Consider the following 13,987-nt stretch of genomic DNA (forward strand, 5'->3'; position numbering starts at 1 on the left):
TACCATCCCAATTAGGGTCTGTTTGCAAACTTATGTGAATCATCACTTTGCAAAAACATACAGGAAAGTTCTCATTTTTCAGTAGATAGAGCAAGCTTCTAATATGTTGCATTTCTAATGATGATAGTTGCCATCAAATAAGTAACAAATAATTTTTTTGATAACAAAGGCTTTCTATTTTATTATTGATTGGTATTTGCCAGCTCAAGGATATTAGTCATAAATATCTATATAAAATATAACCTATATATAAGATATTAACACTAATTTTTGAGAGCACAGATTACTTGACCAAAAAAATCAATCTTTGTAAATATATATGTAAATAAACTTATATTTATATAGATAAATATGTGCATATATTTATATATATGTGTGTATATATAAATATATGAGGCTCTATCTCTTATGTTTTGAAGTGAGAGAAAATAAAACCAAGAGTTTCTACTCACATATAAAGAAAATTATGAAATATGTTTAGATATTTTGAATTATTTTAGGTGCACAGCCTTGTCTGAATCTGGCCTTCTGGACAAAAACGTCTCCAGTAGACTTTCACTCTGGGTATTGTTTTCCATACTTGAAGGGAATAACCAAACTTTAAATTATCAAGATGCTTGTTATTCACTCAGGAATATGCACATGCCTTAATTCTCTTCCTTCAGACAACTGTCTAAATGTTGCAAGTTTTATACATATTATCTAGAAGAAGTGGGCAGAGAAACAAGAGAAGGCAAAGGAAGAGTTAATGAAAACATCTGTTCGTTCTGTTAACAGAACGAGATTAAAACTATGGAGCATAAAGGAATTTAGAGTAATTTGAACATTTTGAAGTATCCGTTTTTTCCTGCCTCTGCCCAACTGAAGTCATTACAAAGAAAGAATCAAATGCGTAATATTACGTTTCGAACTAAAACCGCAAATTACTTTCCAAATTCCTGTCCAAAACTCTCCCACACTGGCAGTTAATTACTAGATATCATCCTTTGATTTTGTAACTTGCCACGTATCTATCTGTTCGGTGACCGCTGCTGTTGATTACTGCCCACGTCATTGTGTTTACATTGATTGTATGGCTTAGTCGCCTCGTGTTCTTCATGAGCTACATACACATTTTGGTATTCATATTTATTATGTTACTGTCTGATATTTTAATATTGTCAAATGTTTGCTGTAACTTTTGACATTACTTTTTATAACCCTCTTGTTTTTATAGAGCAATGAAAGTTAAGGCTTTAAAAGTAGTTGCCTTTCTCATGTGGTCAACATGTTTCTTCTTTATGATACCTCAGTGTTTCATCTTTTTCCATAATTCTCTATTATTATGTATTTTAAATATTTTTTTCCTATCACTTTGAAAAACTTAAATGTCCGTTCTTCATTAGAAAATGTACCAAAGGTACTACCCCATGTGAATGTGCAGAAACAATTACTATAAAAGTGTCATCATGGTTTAAATGTATTACTTTGATGACTGTAAAGATATATATAGATATATAGATATATAGATATAGATATATATATTTATATATATGTTTTTCAAGTTATTGGAATTAAGGTGTATCTAAAACAAGGACTCAGTTCCTGTAAAAAATAATACACATTTTTTTTAATGAACATTACATATGTATCCACCAGAAATTTTTTTTTTGCAATTTTCTACACAACCATTTTAAGACCTTTTTGAAATAAATAATGCTGTTTTGATTTTAAATAAGGTGTTCTGTTGCTTTCTAAACAGCATTTATGAATAATCTTTAGTAGCTGTTGATATGCAAGGGCTCTTTCTACGTTTTAAAAAGCAGCTAAAGAAAATAAATTCGAGACACCAAAAACAAGGACACAAACTTTTATTGAGAGCAAGTCAGACACAGCAGTTTTTTATTTAAGTTGTAGACAGATGATAGACAGATTCGGACATGTTCCATGCCTTTAAATGTAGCATTATATGAAAGGTGAATTTTATATTGACTATGAAACAGAGCTTTTTATTAATTCCTGTTGACCCAAAAACCAAGAAAAATTAAAACTCGTGTAAGAAGTATCAACATTCTCACAATAAACCAATTTCCCTCCTACCAGGTACCAGAGTCCTCCTTCCACGCTCAAAGCTTGAATCACAAAAGCAGTAAATCTTCCAGTATAATTACCAATTTGTGTTCTAATTTATCCCATAGGAGTGTCTAATATGTCAAATATCCCTCGTGCAATCTGAATCATACCCTTGCCTTTCCTAGGTTACAAAGAATCAAACAGTCATCTAACCCCATCATGCTACTTACAATCACTCAAGTCTGTGGCCTTCGTGTAAGATGGCGGCACAGGGCAGTGGGCATTAATGTCAAAGAATGGTTTCAGTGCTCTTTTGCAACTACACTGCCTCATCCATGAGCACTAAGCATTTACTCCTTGAGCTTACCCCGAAAAAGTCTTTGTTGACAGAATATTTTGTGGTTGGTTAATTTTTGGTAAGAGCACAAAGCTAAAAGGGCCACGGTTACTAGGCGTTGGATCCCCATAAGAGCTAGTTGCTTGGCCGTGTCACACTATCGATGGTGGCCGTAGACCACCCACCTCACTCAGATTCCACAGGGATTCAACACTTCTGCTGGAACAGTTCATAATATAGGCTCTGCTGATGGTAGGTTAACAAAATGCTCCCATTCCATGATGGATAACACAATACTGTGTTTTGAAGTTAAGTGGAAAATTGTAGGGGTCATCAGTAATCCAGAAAAGAAAATAGGTTGTCCAGGTGGAATGATTTAGAGGATCTAAATAAATAGGAAATTGTCCTAGTGCACTAATCTACCTAAATTTATCAAGAAAGACCCGATTTCCCTGGCTTTATTCTGAGAACTTGCATTGTCAAGAATGAAATCTTTAAGTTCCACAGATGAAGAGTGACAGAACTTTTACGTGATCAGGTTGCAAAATATCTGTTTGAAAGAATAAAAGGAGCACTTCAATCTTGAATTCAAAATTGAGTCTTGTAAACAGTAAATAATAGTACATGATACCCTGGAAATATATGACCAGGAAGAATTAAAGAAATTTCCATTAGAATGTGCAGGATTTGTTACACATAAATAAGCAATAATCTAAGAAGGGCTAACCCAGGGTTTTTCACAAAATGAAAAAGAAATAAACAAAGGGTTGAATAGTACAATGAAGACTGTATTACATTCAGACAATAAGGAATTGTCTTTTTATTTGCAGGGCCAAAAATATCTTTAACGGTGGTGACAGAAAGTCCAGAGTGATATATATGGAAGCATGAAATGAAAAATTATGAAACTATCTAAGAATATAAATATAGACTCTCCCTTTTCATAAATATTCAATACATTATTTGACACACCGGTTTGAGTGAAGCTCCATAAGTACAATTTTAAGCATCTTGATTTGGGCTGAGGTCCAGTAAATTATATATTCCCAACTATCAGAGCTTTCTCACTAAAAATACAGGCTCACGCTCTACTTTGAAAATACCCTAAGATAATTATTTCCATTTTCATAGTAACGAGTACAGTTATGACGAGACTTCTCTTGGGTTTCTAAGGAAAGAAAATTCTTCTGAGATACTGTTAATAAGAGCAAGTATAGTAAAAGAGAAGGATATCCTCTTCAAATTTCACCGAAGCTGTCATTTTCATTTTTTATGAATTTAACTATGCCAGATGAGATTTTATTTTCCGTCACAGAAATAAACTATCTGACTCTTTAATCTATTGCCCACCCATCTTCTAGCCCCTCCTTATACCAACCTTACAATGAATTTCATTCATCCTGAGAACATGAAGCCAACATTTAGTCAACACAATCGTCCTGACTGACAATTGCTCAGCCCCTCTAGTGAGAAAATTCAGTGAATGATAACACCTAGGAAGGAGGCCTGTACAGAGTTTTCACTCTGTAGATGCCAAGGAAAACCACTTAAAATCTTTTCTGAAGATAATAGGAAAGGCAAAGTATTTTGGAAAGCTTATTGCCAGAGTCTATAAAAGCATATTTAAAAGAAAGAGAACTGAACCAGTCTTTCCAGCACCCTCAATGTACAGGAAGAAAGATACCAAAAGAAATACAGGTCATTTCTAAGAGTCCTCTTTCATTTGAAGACTATGTTTTCCAGTGTTGCTACTTTTAAAGCCAAATCATGCCACAGTCTCCAAGAGTGCTTGCTATTTGCTATCTAGTGCTTACCACACGAGGCTATATTAGTAAAGTTTTAAAAAGCAAATGCCCAAGAATGAATCTAAAGCGTTTTGATTGAGGTTACCAGACTGAATTTTGTCTAGGGTTATTTCCATATTATTCTACAGTGAAGCAGGGGTTAACCTCTCACATCTTTCAAGGGGATGACTCAAATAAGGCAGGCAAAGACGCATCTCAGGAAAATAGAATTAGCTTTTGCTTTAGTGGGCACAAGAACTTCGCAGTTCCATTTAGTTTATAAATGCATCATTGACTCGAATTCATCAATTCTTTGTTTGGTGTTCCCCTTCCTGATTTTCCGATAGGATATTGTATTGTATCTTGAATAAGCATTTCTGGAGATATCACTCTTCTTCCCAAAGGGTGGCTGCTCATCAGGTGTCACAGGTTGGGAACTAGGGCTGCTCAGTGGGGAGTCCTCATTTGCATTTCCTTCCTCTTTTAATTGGGAATCTTCAACATTTTTTTTCTGAAATTCTATCACTCGAACTTCATCTTCGTCATCATTGCAACCATCATCATCATCGTTATTAATTTCTTCATCCCAAACCTCTTGCTCCTCCTCATGTTTAGAATGCAACACATCAACTTGGCTAGGTTTCCGATATCCCAACCATTCAATTTCAGTTGCTTGATGAGCTTTGTTCTTCCCGTCCTCCTCTCCTTTCTCTTCTAGAGATTGTTCAGCAATCCTTTCCTGTCTACTTATTTCCTGGTTACTGACGCTCAGAGGAATCTTCTTCCATTGATACCCTGTAGCAAAATCAATTCGTAATTGAAATACCCAGCTGTTATTCTTTAAATTACCTTTCTGGACAATCATTTCCCCACAATATTCTTTATAGGATATTATTCTGTGGGCTATGGGTATGTTTTACACAATAAAATGGGTTGCACCATCTAATTAGTTTGGGCCATGGGTGGTCAGGAGTCAAATGCTAGGCTAACTATAACACCAAGCCCCCCAAAGCACACACAATGTAGTCTAAGATCTGCCTCTGATTTCTGGAGAGCCTAGATTTAAAAATCATGCTGAGATCATCTCTATATAGCTAGATTGGCCTATCATTTTAGACATGTCCCTAACGACAACTGAATCAAGTGGTTTGGTATCATGGAGTGAATTTTACATGGCTTAATTCATCACAAATTTCACTTTTCAAGCAGATCACATCAGCATATCTGCACAATTACTACAGCATATCAGCACAATATTTATTTTACATGCTAAAGAGAACTAATTATAAGAGAATGGAGAGTGGAAGTTGTTCTCTAGGCTTTCACCACTAAAGGAACTTCTTATATATATATTTTTTCTAATTTTTTTCTTAATGTTTATTTATCATCGACAGAGAGACAGAGCATGAGTGGGGGAGGAGCAGAGAGAGAGGGAGACAGAATCTGAAGCAGACTCCAGGCTCTGAGCTGTCAGCCCAGAGCCCGATAGAGGGCTCGAACTCAGGAACCATGAGATCATGGTCAAAGTCAGATCCTTAACCCACTGAGCCACCCAGGTGCCCCTCTAAAGGGACTTCTGTGGGAAGTTTCAGTCTATCGTATGCATAACTCCAAGATATTGTCTGGATTGTGTCCCTTGTTGGACCTTGGTTCACTATTCCCTTTCAACACCATAAGAGTCTTTAAAATAAAATGAGAGACAATGTTCCTCTTTGCCTTTCCCCTCCACGATTTTCTACTTTTACTGAAAGATGTTCACAAATCCATGCCCAGTTAAGAATTTTCATTCTTTTTTTCATTGTTTTGTTTTCCCAACTACAGGAACCAGATTGTAAACTCATAAAAAGAGACAGAAGTAAAGATGGATTATCATTCCTAACTAGTTATACACGGTTCCTATCAGCATGTTGGTGCCTAGTCAATGTTCTTTACATTATAAATAAATATATGTTAGAATGTTTGCTATAATATTAAGCTTTCTTTTATTCACTTTTTTCCCCCCACAGAAACAAAGAAGCTGATCTTTAAGAAGAAGAAGAAGAAGAAGAAGAAGAAGAAGAAGAAAAGAAGAAGAAAAAGCTGATCTTTTTGCTCATATCATGACTCAGGCCTGGAGTTGTCACGCATGAAATTACTTCTTGAATTTAAATTACAGTTTTTCCTCAGTTTTTTTAGCATCTTGCTATTTTCAACCCAGGAGTATTCTCTTTGGAGACTTTATAGCTGTTTGTCATTGTGAAAACAGGAGACACCAACATGTGTCTTACAGGAAAAACATATGTTCCATCAAACACAAAAGGATTTATTCTGGGAAAAATTCACCCTGAGACCATCTACTTGAAAATCCAGATTGCATTCATTCTCTGTTTGATAAAAATGAAAGATTCCAGCAAACTGCTGTCTCCAGCAGACTTCCTGATCAGAAATTTGAAAGGGTCTCCTGATGGACCTTGACATCCCTGCCTCTGAGAACTTGCTACATTGGGAACAGAAAGATTAGGGCAAAGAAGTTATTTAATTCACTTCACGGGGCATAAGTTTTATAAATGGCGTGTGATAATGTAAAAGCTTAAAAATGGTTGTTCCTTACTACATTACTACAACAATGGAGGTTCCACCACTACATATGAACAGCAGATAGTCTGAGAGGCATCCAGGCAAAGTGGACAAACCCGAGAAACTGCCAGTCACATCCCTGTCTTTTTTGGTACCTATTATTTTATGCGATGTTCTATTTTTTTTTTTTAAATGTATCTCTTCCACATTGTTTCCTGTTAAGGTCTTAACTAAGCTAAATCGCTCAGGTCTAATGAACTGACTTCAATTTTGAGACAAGATGGTTATGGCGGCAAAACAGGAAATGAGTGCTTCATTAATAGGTGTTTATCTTGTACTTGATTTGGAAATTGCTTCAACATAGATATCTTCTCAGAAGTAAAGTCTGAAAGATTTTGTGTCTCTTAGTCTCTTGAGTTTATTTGAAATATAAGTCTCTTAAAAATCAATATTCTCTTGGGGTGCCTGGGTGGCTCAGTCAGTTAAGCGTCCGACTTTGGCTCAGGTCATGATCTCGCAGTCCATGAGTTCGAGCCCCGCGTCGAGCTCTGTGCTGACTGCTCAGAGCCTGGAGCCTGTTTCAGATTCTGTGTCTCTCTCTGTCTGACCCTCCCCTGTTCATGCTCTGTCTCTCTCTGTCTCAAAAATAAATAAATGTTAAAAAAATTTAAAAATCAATATTCTCTCATTTTGTGAAAGAACACAATTAAAATTAACTTCATCACCTGGGAGATTTCATTAACAAGAATTAGATAACCATCTTCTGCTTGCATCAGAGGCCTGGAATTTTTCTACAGATCAAATAAATTTATAGTGTTATTTTAGGTAAAACTTTAGGACAAACCCCTTTATGAAACATTCATATTTTGCAAGGTACCTGACACAGATTTGGAGACACTAAATAAACCTGTTGTTGTTGATGTTGTTGTTGTCGTTGTTGTTTTGTTAAAGGATCGATTTAGTGGACTAACTTACTGAGAAACTGATATCATATGGTTAGGTCAAGGCATGTCAATCAGTTATGCCAATCCAGTCAGTATTAGTCTTGATCTTCCTAGAATACTCCTTAAGGTGAAACCCACAGATAATCAGGACTACTCCCTTATCTGTCTCTAGCAGCTCTGAGTTTTTGAAGGCATTGCCTGGATTGCTTTTTCAACACCACACTCACGCAATATCCCATGCAAAACCTGCCATCCATATTCAGTCAAACAATTTCGGTGTACAAAATGGAAGTTCGTCTTACCTCCTCTGAATGTCATTTCATCGCTACTCGTTTCCTGGAGAGAAAGATCTGCCACAGCCTTATGAACAATAAAAAGATTCTCTTCTGGTTTTTCTGAGGGGAAAACCAAAAAACAACAGACACCCACAAGATTAATCCCATAATACTTAAAGCCATTCAGGATTAAATAAATTATCAATTTAGACTCTAGCTAGGTAGATCTATTTGATTTGCAATTGTGATCCCTAAAAGTAACCATTTCACTTCTTCCAATTCATTTCTTCATTGGTTCCTACTTATAAACATAAGGATAACCTCTCACTTTACATCTATATAAAGGTATAGAACCATGAATTGGGATACGTTCAGGTATATTTCAGAAGAAAAACTTGAAATACTGAATTTCCTTTGCGTAAGTAATATGTGGGCTGTAGACAATAATAATAAATAACGGCAGCAAACATTTAAGCAACACTGAGTAATCCTTGCAACAACCGTACAAATGTCAGTACAGTCATTTCTGCCTTCTGCTAACAGAGAAAGCTAAGGCTTCAGGAGGGGAGGGGAGATGTCTAGGGTCCCAGAGCTATCAAAGAAAGAAGCCTGAATTCGACCTGAGGCAGAAGTTTTGTCCTTCTGCTATCCAGCTCCAGTAGAACAATTGCTCAGGTCTGGGACACGGGTGGGAGGAAGGACAGCACATTCCTGTCATAATGGTTTATCAAAAGAGAATCCTGAGTGAGTTTATAAGCCAAATCAAGCAAATCGAAGACAAGGAAAATGCTTTACCTTTGAGAAGCTCCCCATCGGTGGACCAGCTGACAAGCCTATTCCCTTGTAATTTTTCATTTTTCTCCTGATTTCCTTCTGTGGGTAAGTCTTCAAGACGGCGTTCGACCCGGTAGTATGGTGGGGTGCCATCCACATCACTGGCTCCCTCATTTGTTTTAGGGATTGGTTGTTGACCATTTTCAGGTGGTGTATCCCCGTTGCACTCAGCCTGACCGAGTGTCCCGGGAACGTCTGTCATGATGTGCAGTTGCGCTAGACGATGTGGAGACAGCTTTGGGGAAACTGAGTGAACAGGTCCTTGATAGAAGCGTTCTAACCCCTACTCTAAGAATACAGAGTATTTACTTTGGTACATAATAAATGCTGCTTTTCTTAAAGGTATCCAGATAGAGCTTAGAACCAAAGCAATAGGATTTGTTAGATTTGCCACCAGCCCACGAGCAAGCATCCGGCCAATCACCACCTTCTTTGTCACTGAGCAGCCCCACTTGCTGAATTAATGGCAGCCTTTTGATTTACATAAACAAACAATCTGAGGCAATCAGGCTTTTGTGTTGGCATGTAGATGGGGACTTTCAGCTTGTCAGTCCCCCCTCTGGGAACAGAGATTTTTGTCCCTTTTCATAATGGCCCTTTGTCATTTTCCTTGTAACAGGAGCCACAATTGTTCCACAGCTTTAATCCAGAGAGAATGACCACCTTGAGGCATATTAGTTCTGTGTCACCAGCTTAACATTTCCAAACGGATTTTGTTCAAGTAAAACCTCAGCTATGTTGTAGGGGATAATGGCATCATTTCTCATTTATTAAAGAATAAAAACAGCTTACCGAACCTGTAAACAGGACGACCTTATTGTAAGTGGTTCTGGCAGCAGATTCCATGGTGTACTTTCAGGAGCTCAGAGAAAAGACCGAAATAGAAGCAAAACAACACAAAACAAAAACAAAAACAAATCTTGCTGTATCTTGCTAATACCAAAAATTTTACATTTCAGAATAATCCACTTGGTCTGTAGCTTCTTTTCCTTTAGTTTATTTATGTCTGTTGAAGCCCAAGCCCATCCTTTATAGCCCTAGTAGAATTTCCTCCGTGAAATTTTCCCTTTCCCCAGTCAGATTTATTCTCGATATTCTCTATTGATACTACCTGATGCTGGTAAAATTATATGGCACCAACACAGTCTGCCCTTGAGGGAAACTGGTACTTATGGAAAACACCTGCTACTTACCAACCTTTCCTTTTTAAAGGAAGATGTTAATTTTTTTTCTTTTTTCTTTCTTTCTTTCTTTTCTTTCTTTTTTTTTTTTTTTTGGATCTCCTATAGTGCAAATGATTCCAGAAACTTTTGCCCATGCTGCTCCCTCTGCTTAGAATGCCCTTCTCTTCCTCAAGGCCAAATCCCTGGCCTAACCAGTTCCTTTAAATCTCAATTCTTCAGCTGAAATATTGTCTCTTCTGTGACACTTTCCCTGACCCACAGGGGTAAGATGGGACTCCTGTTTCACATTATTTTGTCCTTCAGAGTGTTCTTCACAGTTATGATTAAACACGTAAGTGCACAATTATCTGCGTGACATCTCTTTCACCAACCAGAATCTAAGATTTTTCTAAGCAGGGACCATGGTTCGCTTGTATACATAGGTCTCCAGCATGTAGTATCTGCTTCGAACTAGTTAAGTAAGAGATATAGATAGATAGATAGATAGATAGACAGATAAATAATAGATAAAATTGAATAACTGAGTAAATTTGACTCCCTATTAGGTCATTTCTAAAGGGAATAATAATAGAGGTTGGCAAATAATTAAAAATTGTCACCTTTAAAATTGTGTTTAGGGCTGAGCCCATTAGGATCTATAGCAGAGATGACAAATATCTGACACTCTGGCTTCATCCTCTTGTCACATGTCCTTGGAAGACATGTCTAACAGACCCTAGAATGCTTTCCCTTATCATCACCGGCTCTTCCCTACCCAACACACTGATTGTTTGTTTAGGAGAGGAAAAATAATGGTCCCTCTACCTTTTTAAGTCCTTGGCTGAGACCCCTGCAATAAAAGATTAATGAAAAAAGGAACAAAAGTTTATTAACATGTGTACCTGATATATACAAGGGAGATACCCAGGATAATTGAGTAACTCCCGGAAGGCCCAAGCTACCAACTTAAATAGCATCTTCAGTTAAAGACAAAAGGAAAAAAAAAAGTTGCATATTGGGGGTTGGTGTGGGGGCAGTTATGACGGGTTACCAAGAAAAGCATAGTAAACAAGGGTGAGGTTTGTTATCCACATTTGAGTGGGTGCCTTTTCCATTAGTAAGATTCTCTTGTGATTTAAAGTCATTTTTATTTTCCTGATACAGAGAGAAAGACAGATAACAGGACATTTTCTTTATAAATGTCAGTTTCCCCTATGAAAGAGTAACTTCTCATTTGTTTTCAGAGCTTCTTCAGTGTCTGCTGCTTCTCAAAAATAATCGGCTCAACATAATCCTGATGCCAAAGAGACGTATTTTGAGGTGGCATAATCTGGTACCCTTCACTTAGTTTTCAAAGATTTCTTTTTTTTTTTTAATTTTTTTTTCAACGTTTATTTTTATTTTTGGGACAGAGAGAGACAGAGCATGAACGGGGGAGGGGCAGAGAGAGAGGGAGACACAGAATCAGAAACAGGCTCCAGGCTCTGAGCCATCAGCCCAGAGCCTGACGCGGGGCTCGAACTCACGGACCGAGAGATCGTGACCTGGCTGAAGTCGGACGCTTAACCGACTGCGCCACCCAGGCGCCCCTCAAAGATTTCTTTAATATTTATATAGCACTTATTATATGCCAGGCACTGTTCACAAATAGCAACACATTTGATTTTCCTAACAGTGCTATAAGGTAGGTGCTATTATCATCCCCATTTTGCACACTAATGAAATGAAGCACAGAGAAATAAAGGAACTTGCTCAAGGTCACAGAGCTAGTAAACTCACTGATGAGGTTGCAGCATAAATGAAACCTAGTGCCATCCTTGGCCTAGCTACTAATGTTTCCTTGGGCCAGAGGTCTCAGTGGGCTCCATCCAGCCTGATGCATTAATCTCCTTGGCAGAGAAGTAGTTGTAGCCAGGAGAGGGCAGCAGAGGGCCTGAGGCCATATCAAGGCCTTCCCAAGACAGCCCAGCTGCTGTGGACAGGGTTGGGAGGCCAGGAAATTTCCTCCCACCAGGAATAACAGGGTTATCCACTTAATTCCAAGATCAGAATCTGAAGCTTCAAAGGCAGGTCAGACGGCCTCACAACTTAGAGCTGGAATAGCCCTTGATCTGGAGAAAGAAGAAAGTATTGAATGGAAACAGGGGAAATGAAGACACTAAGACCAAAGCTAGAAATATGTGGGGATATACTAAATTGTGAGGCCCTTAAGGGCAGGAAGGGGCACAAGTTCAACTGAATGCCCAGCAGTAAACATAGACATAGAGAAATGCTCGCATTGGCTTTAAAGACCTGACTCCAATTCCCGTTCTCCATTCCCTCAAGACTGCCATACACTTCAATTCAAGGATATGGCAGAGCTTAGAGAGTTTAACTTGTCTGTCTCCTACTCCTATATTTCCGTGACCCTGTAACAACATGCAACTTATACTTTAGTTTTTATGGGAGTTTTATTTTTCTTCTTTGGATTATCTTCTTTCTGAATGCCCTGCTTTGACAGTTGTTTTCTGGCATTAGAATTAGTTCAGCTTTGAAACATAAAAAAATAATCCAGAGTTCTGTCTATGCAGCATGTTCACCTCTATAAAAAGCAGAGTCTTTATGCTGTCCTACAGAATAGGAGGTCAGGTAGACTTTTGTAACGTACATTATTTTTCCTACAAGCACATGGCGACACAAGATACATTTAGCACCAAGATGAGTCTATCCAACTACCAAATAAAACATAGGATGTTTTATCCATAAAGATATAATAGTAATAAACTGTCACCGATTGTCTCTAATGTTGGGGAGAAAATCATTTTCTATACCTTTCACAATTCTTTTGGTTGGTCTAAGAATTAAATTGACATGAAAAAAATTAACAGGAGAAAAACGAAAGTTTAATAACACATATACCTCCCATATACACAAGACAGACCCAGGAAAACTGAGTCATTCACCAAAATAGCTGAAGTCACACCTTAAATACAATCTTTAGCTCAAGACAAAAGATATTGGGGATGGGGAGTTACTAATGGGAATTTACCAGGAAAAGCACAGTAAATAAGGACAAGTTTGTTATGCAGATGTAAGTCATAGGCTTCTGCATTGATAAGAGTTTCTAGAGATTGAGTCATTCCCTTCTTTCTGGTAGAGCAGACAGACACCCTTACAAATGGAAATTTCCTCTATAAAGGTGAATATCTCTTAAAAGAGGGTAATTTCTACTTGTTTTTCAAAACGTCTCTATTTTTTCTGCAGTTTCTTAAAAGTAACCAGCTTAAAATAATCAATATTCCAGAAGCATATATTGGGATAACAATATTTTCTTCTCTTCAGTAAAAACTTATGACTTGTGCAGTTTTAGAATTTGTACTAACAGTCCTTAATTCAAATACTATTGCATAATCTCCACTGCATGAAATATGACTTTTTTTAGGATGACTTAGTGGAGTGTTTGTCTTTTTTTCCTGGTATTATGCTGAATGGTATAGGATATTGTATAAATGTAACCATCATCACATCTATAGTAAAATATGATAATAATGAAAGGATAATCATTTGGGAATGTAAAGTATCAAAATAAAATTATGTAAATACCCATATTCCATTTGTCAAATACCAAATGATAAATGTTAAGGCTATATTAGGTCCAGAAATAAGATTTGGGGAAAAGTCATAAAATTCTAACTTTTAATAATATGTAAAAAGCCAAGCCACAAGTCAGTGTTATATCTAAAAGATGGCCAATGATCACTGGAGAAAAACAAGAAATAAATTTGAAACATCAGCTTTTGATCCTGACAGCTTGGAGTCAATTCTTATACAAATTGATTTGTATGGCTGGAAAAGGGGTATTCCAACAATCAGGGGTGAAACAGAAAAGTAGAAGCACTAAGGGATCTATAGCTTGATCTATTGTGATCTCTCTATCTGAAGGGTTTTGACCTTACACAATGGTGCGTGCTGCTTAAGGGGTCTCTGTGGGTTTGTGGTTGAGTCTGGTACTGGAGCTTAAAGTCTACAAAGGCAGGAAGTTGGGAAAGAAAGATGGATGTGA

At 37.2% G+C, this 13,987-nt stretch overlaps 1 protein-coding gene across 1 annotated transcript; it reads right to left on the reverse strand.

Moving 5' to 3' along the window:
* Positions 1 to 1,833: 1,833 nt before the first annotated feature.
* Positions 1,834 to 9,189, reverse strand: ERMN (ermin). Its single transcript, XM_006935296.4, has 3 exons — positions 8,744 to 9,189; positions 7,976 to 8,068; positions 1,834 to 4,968 (listed from the first exon to the last, which is right to left on the reverse strand). The coding sequence occupies exons 1-3, from the start codon at positions 8,982 to 8,984 to the stop codon at positions 4,451 to 4,453; spliced, it is 852 nt and encodes a 283-aa protein (XP_006935358.2). The 5' UTR covers positions 8,985 to 9,189; the 3' UTR covers positions 1,834 to 4,450.
* Positions 9,190 to 13,987: the final 4,798 nt, after the last annotated feature.

This window comes from Felis catus, chromosome C1, assembly GCF_018350175.1.
Source record: "Felis catus isolate Fca126 chromosome C1, F.catus_Fca126_mat1.0, whole genome shotgun sequence".
Taxonomy (NCBI): domain Eukaryota; kingdom Metazoa; phylum Chordata; class Mammalia; order Carnivora; family Felidae; genus Felis; species Felis catus.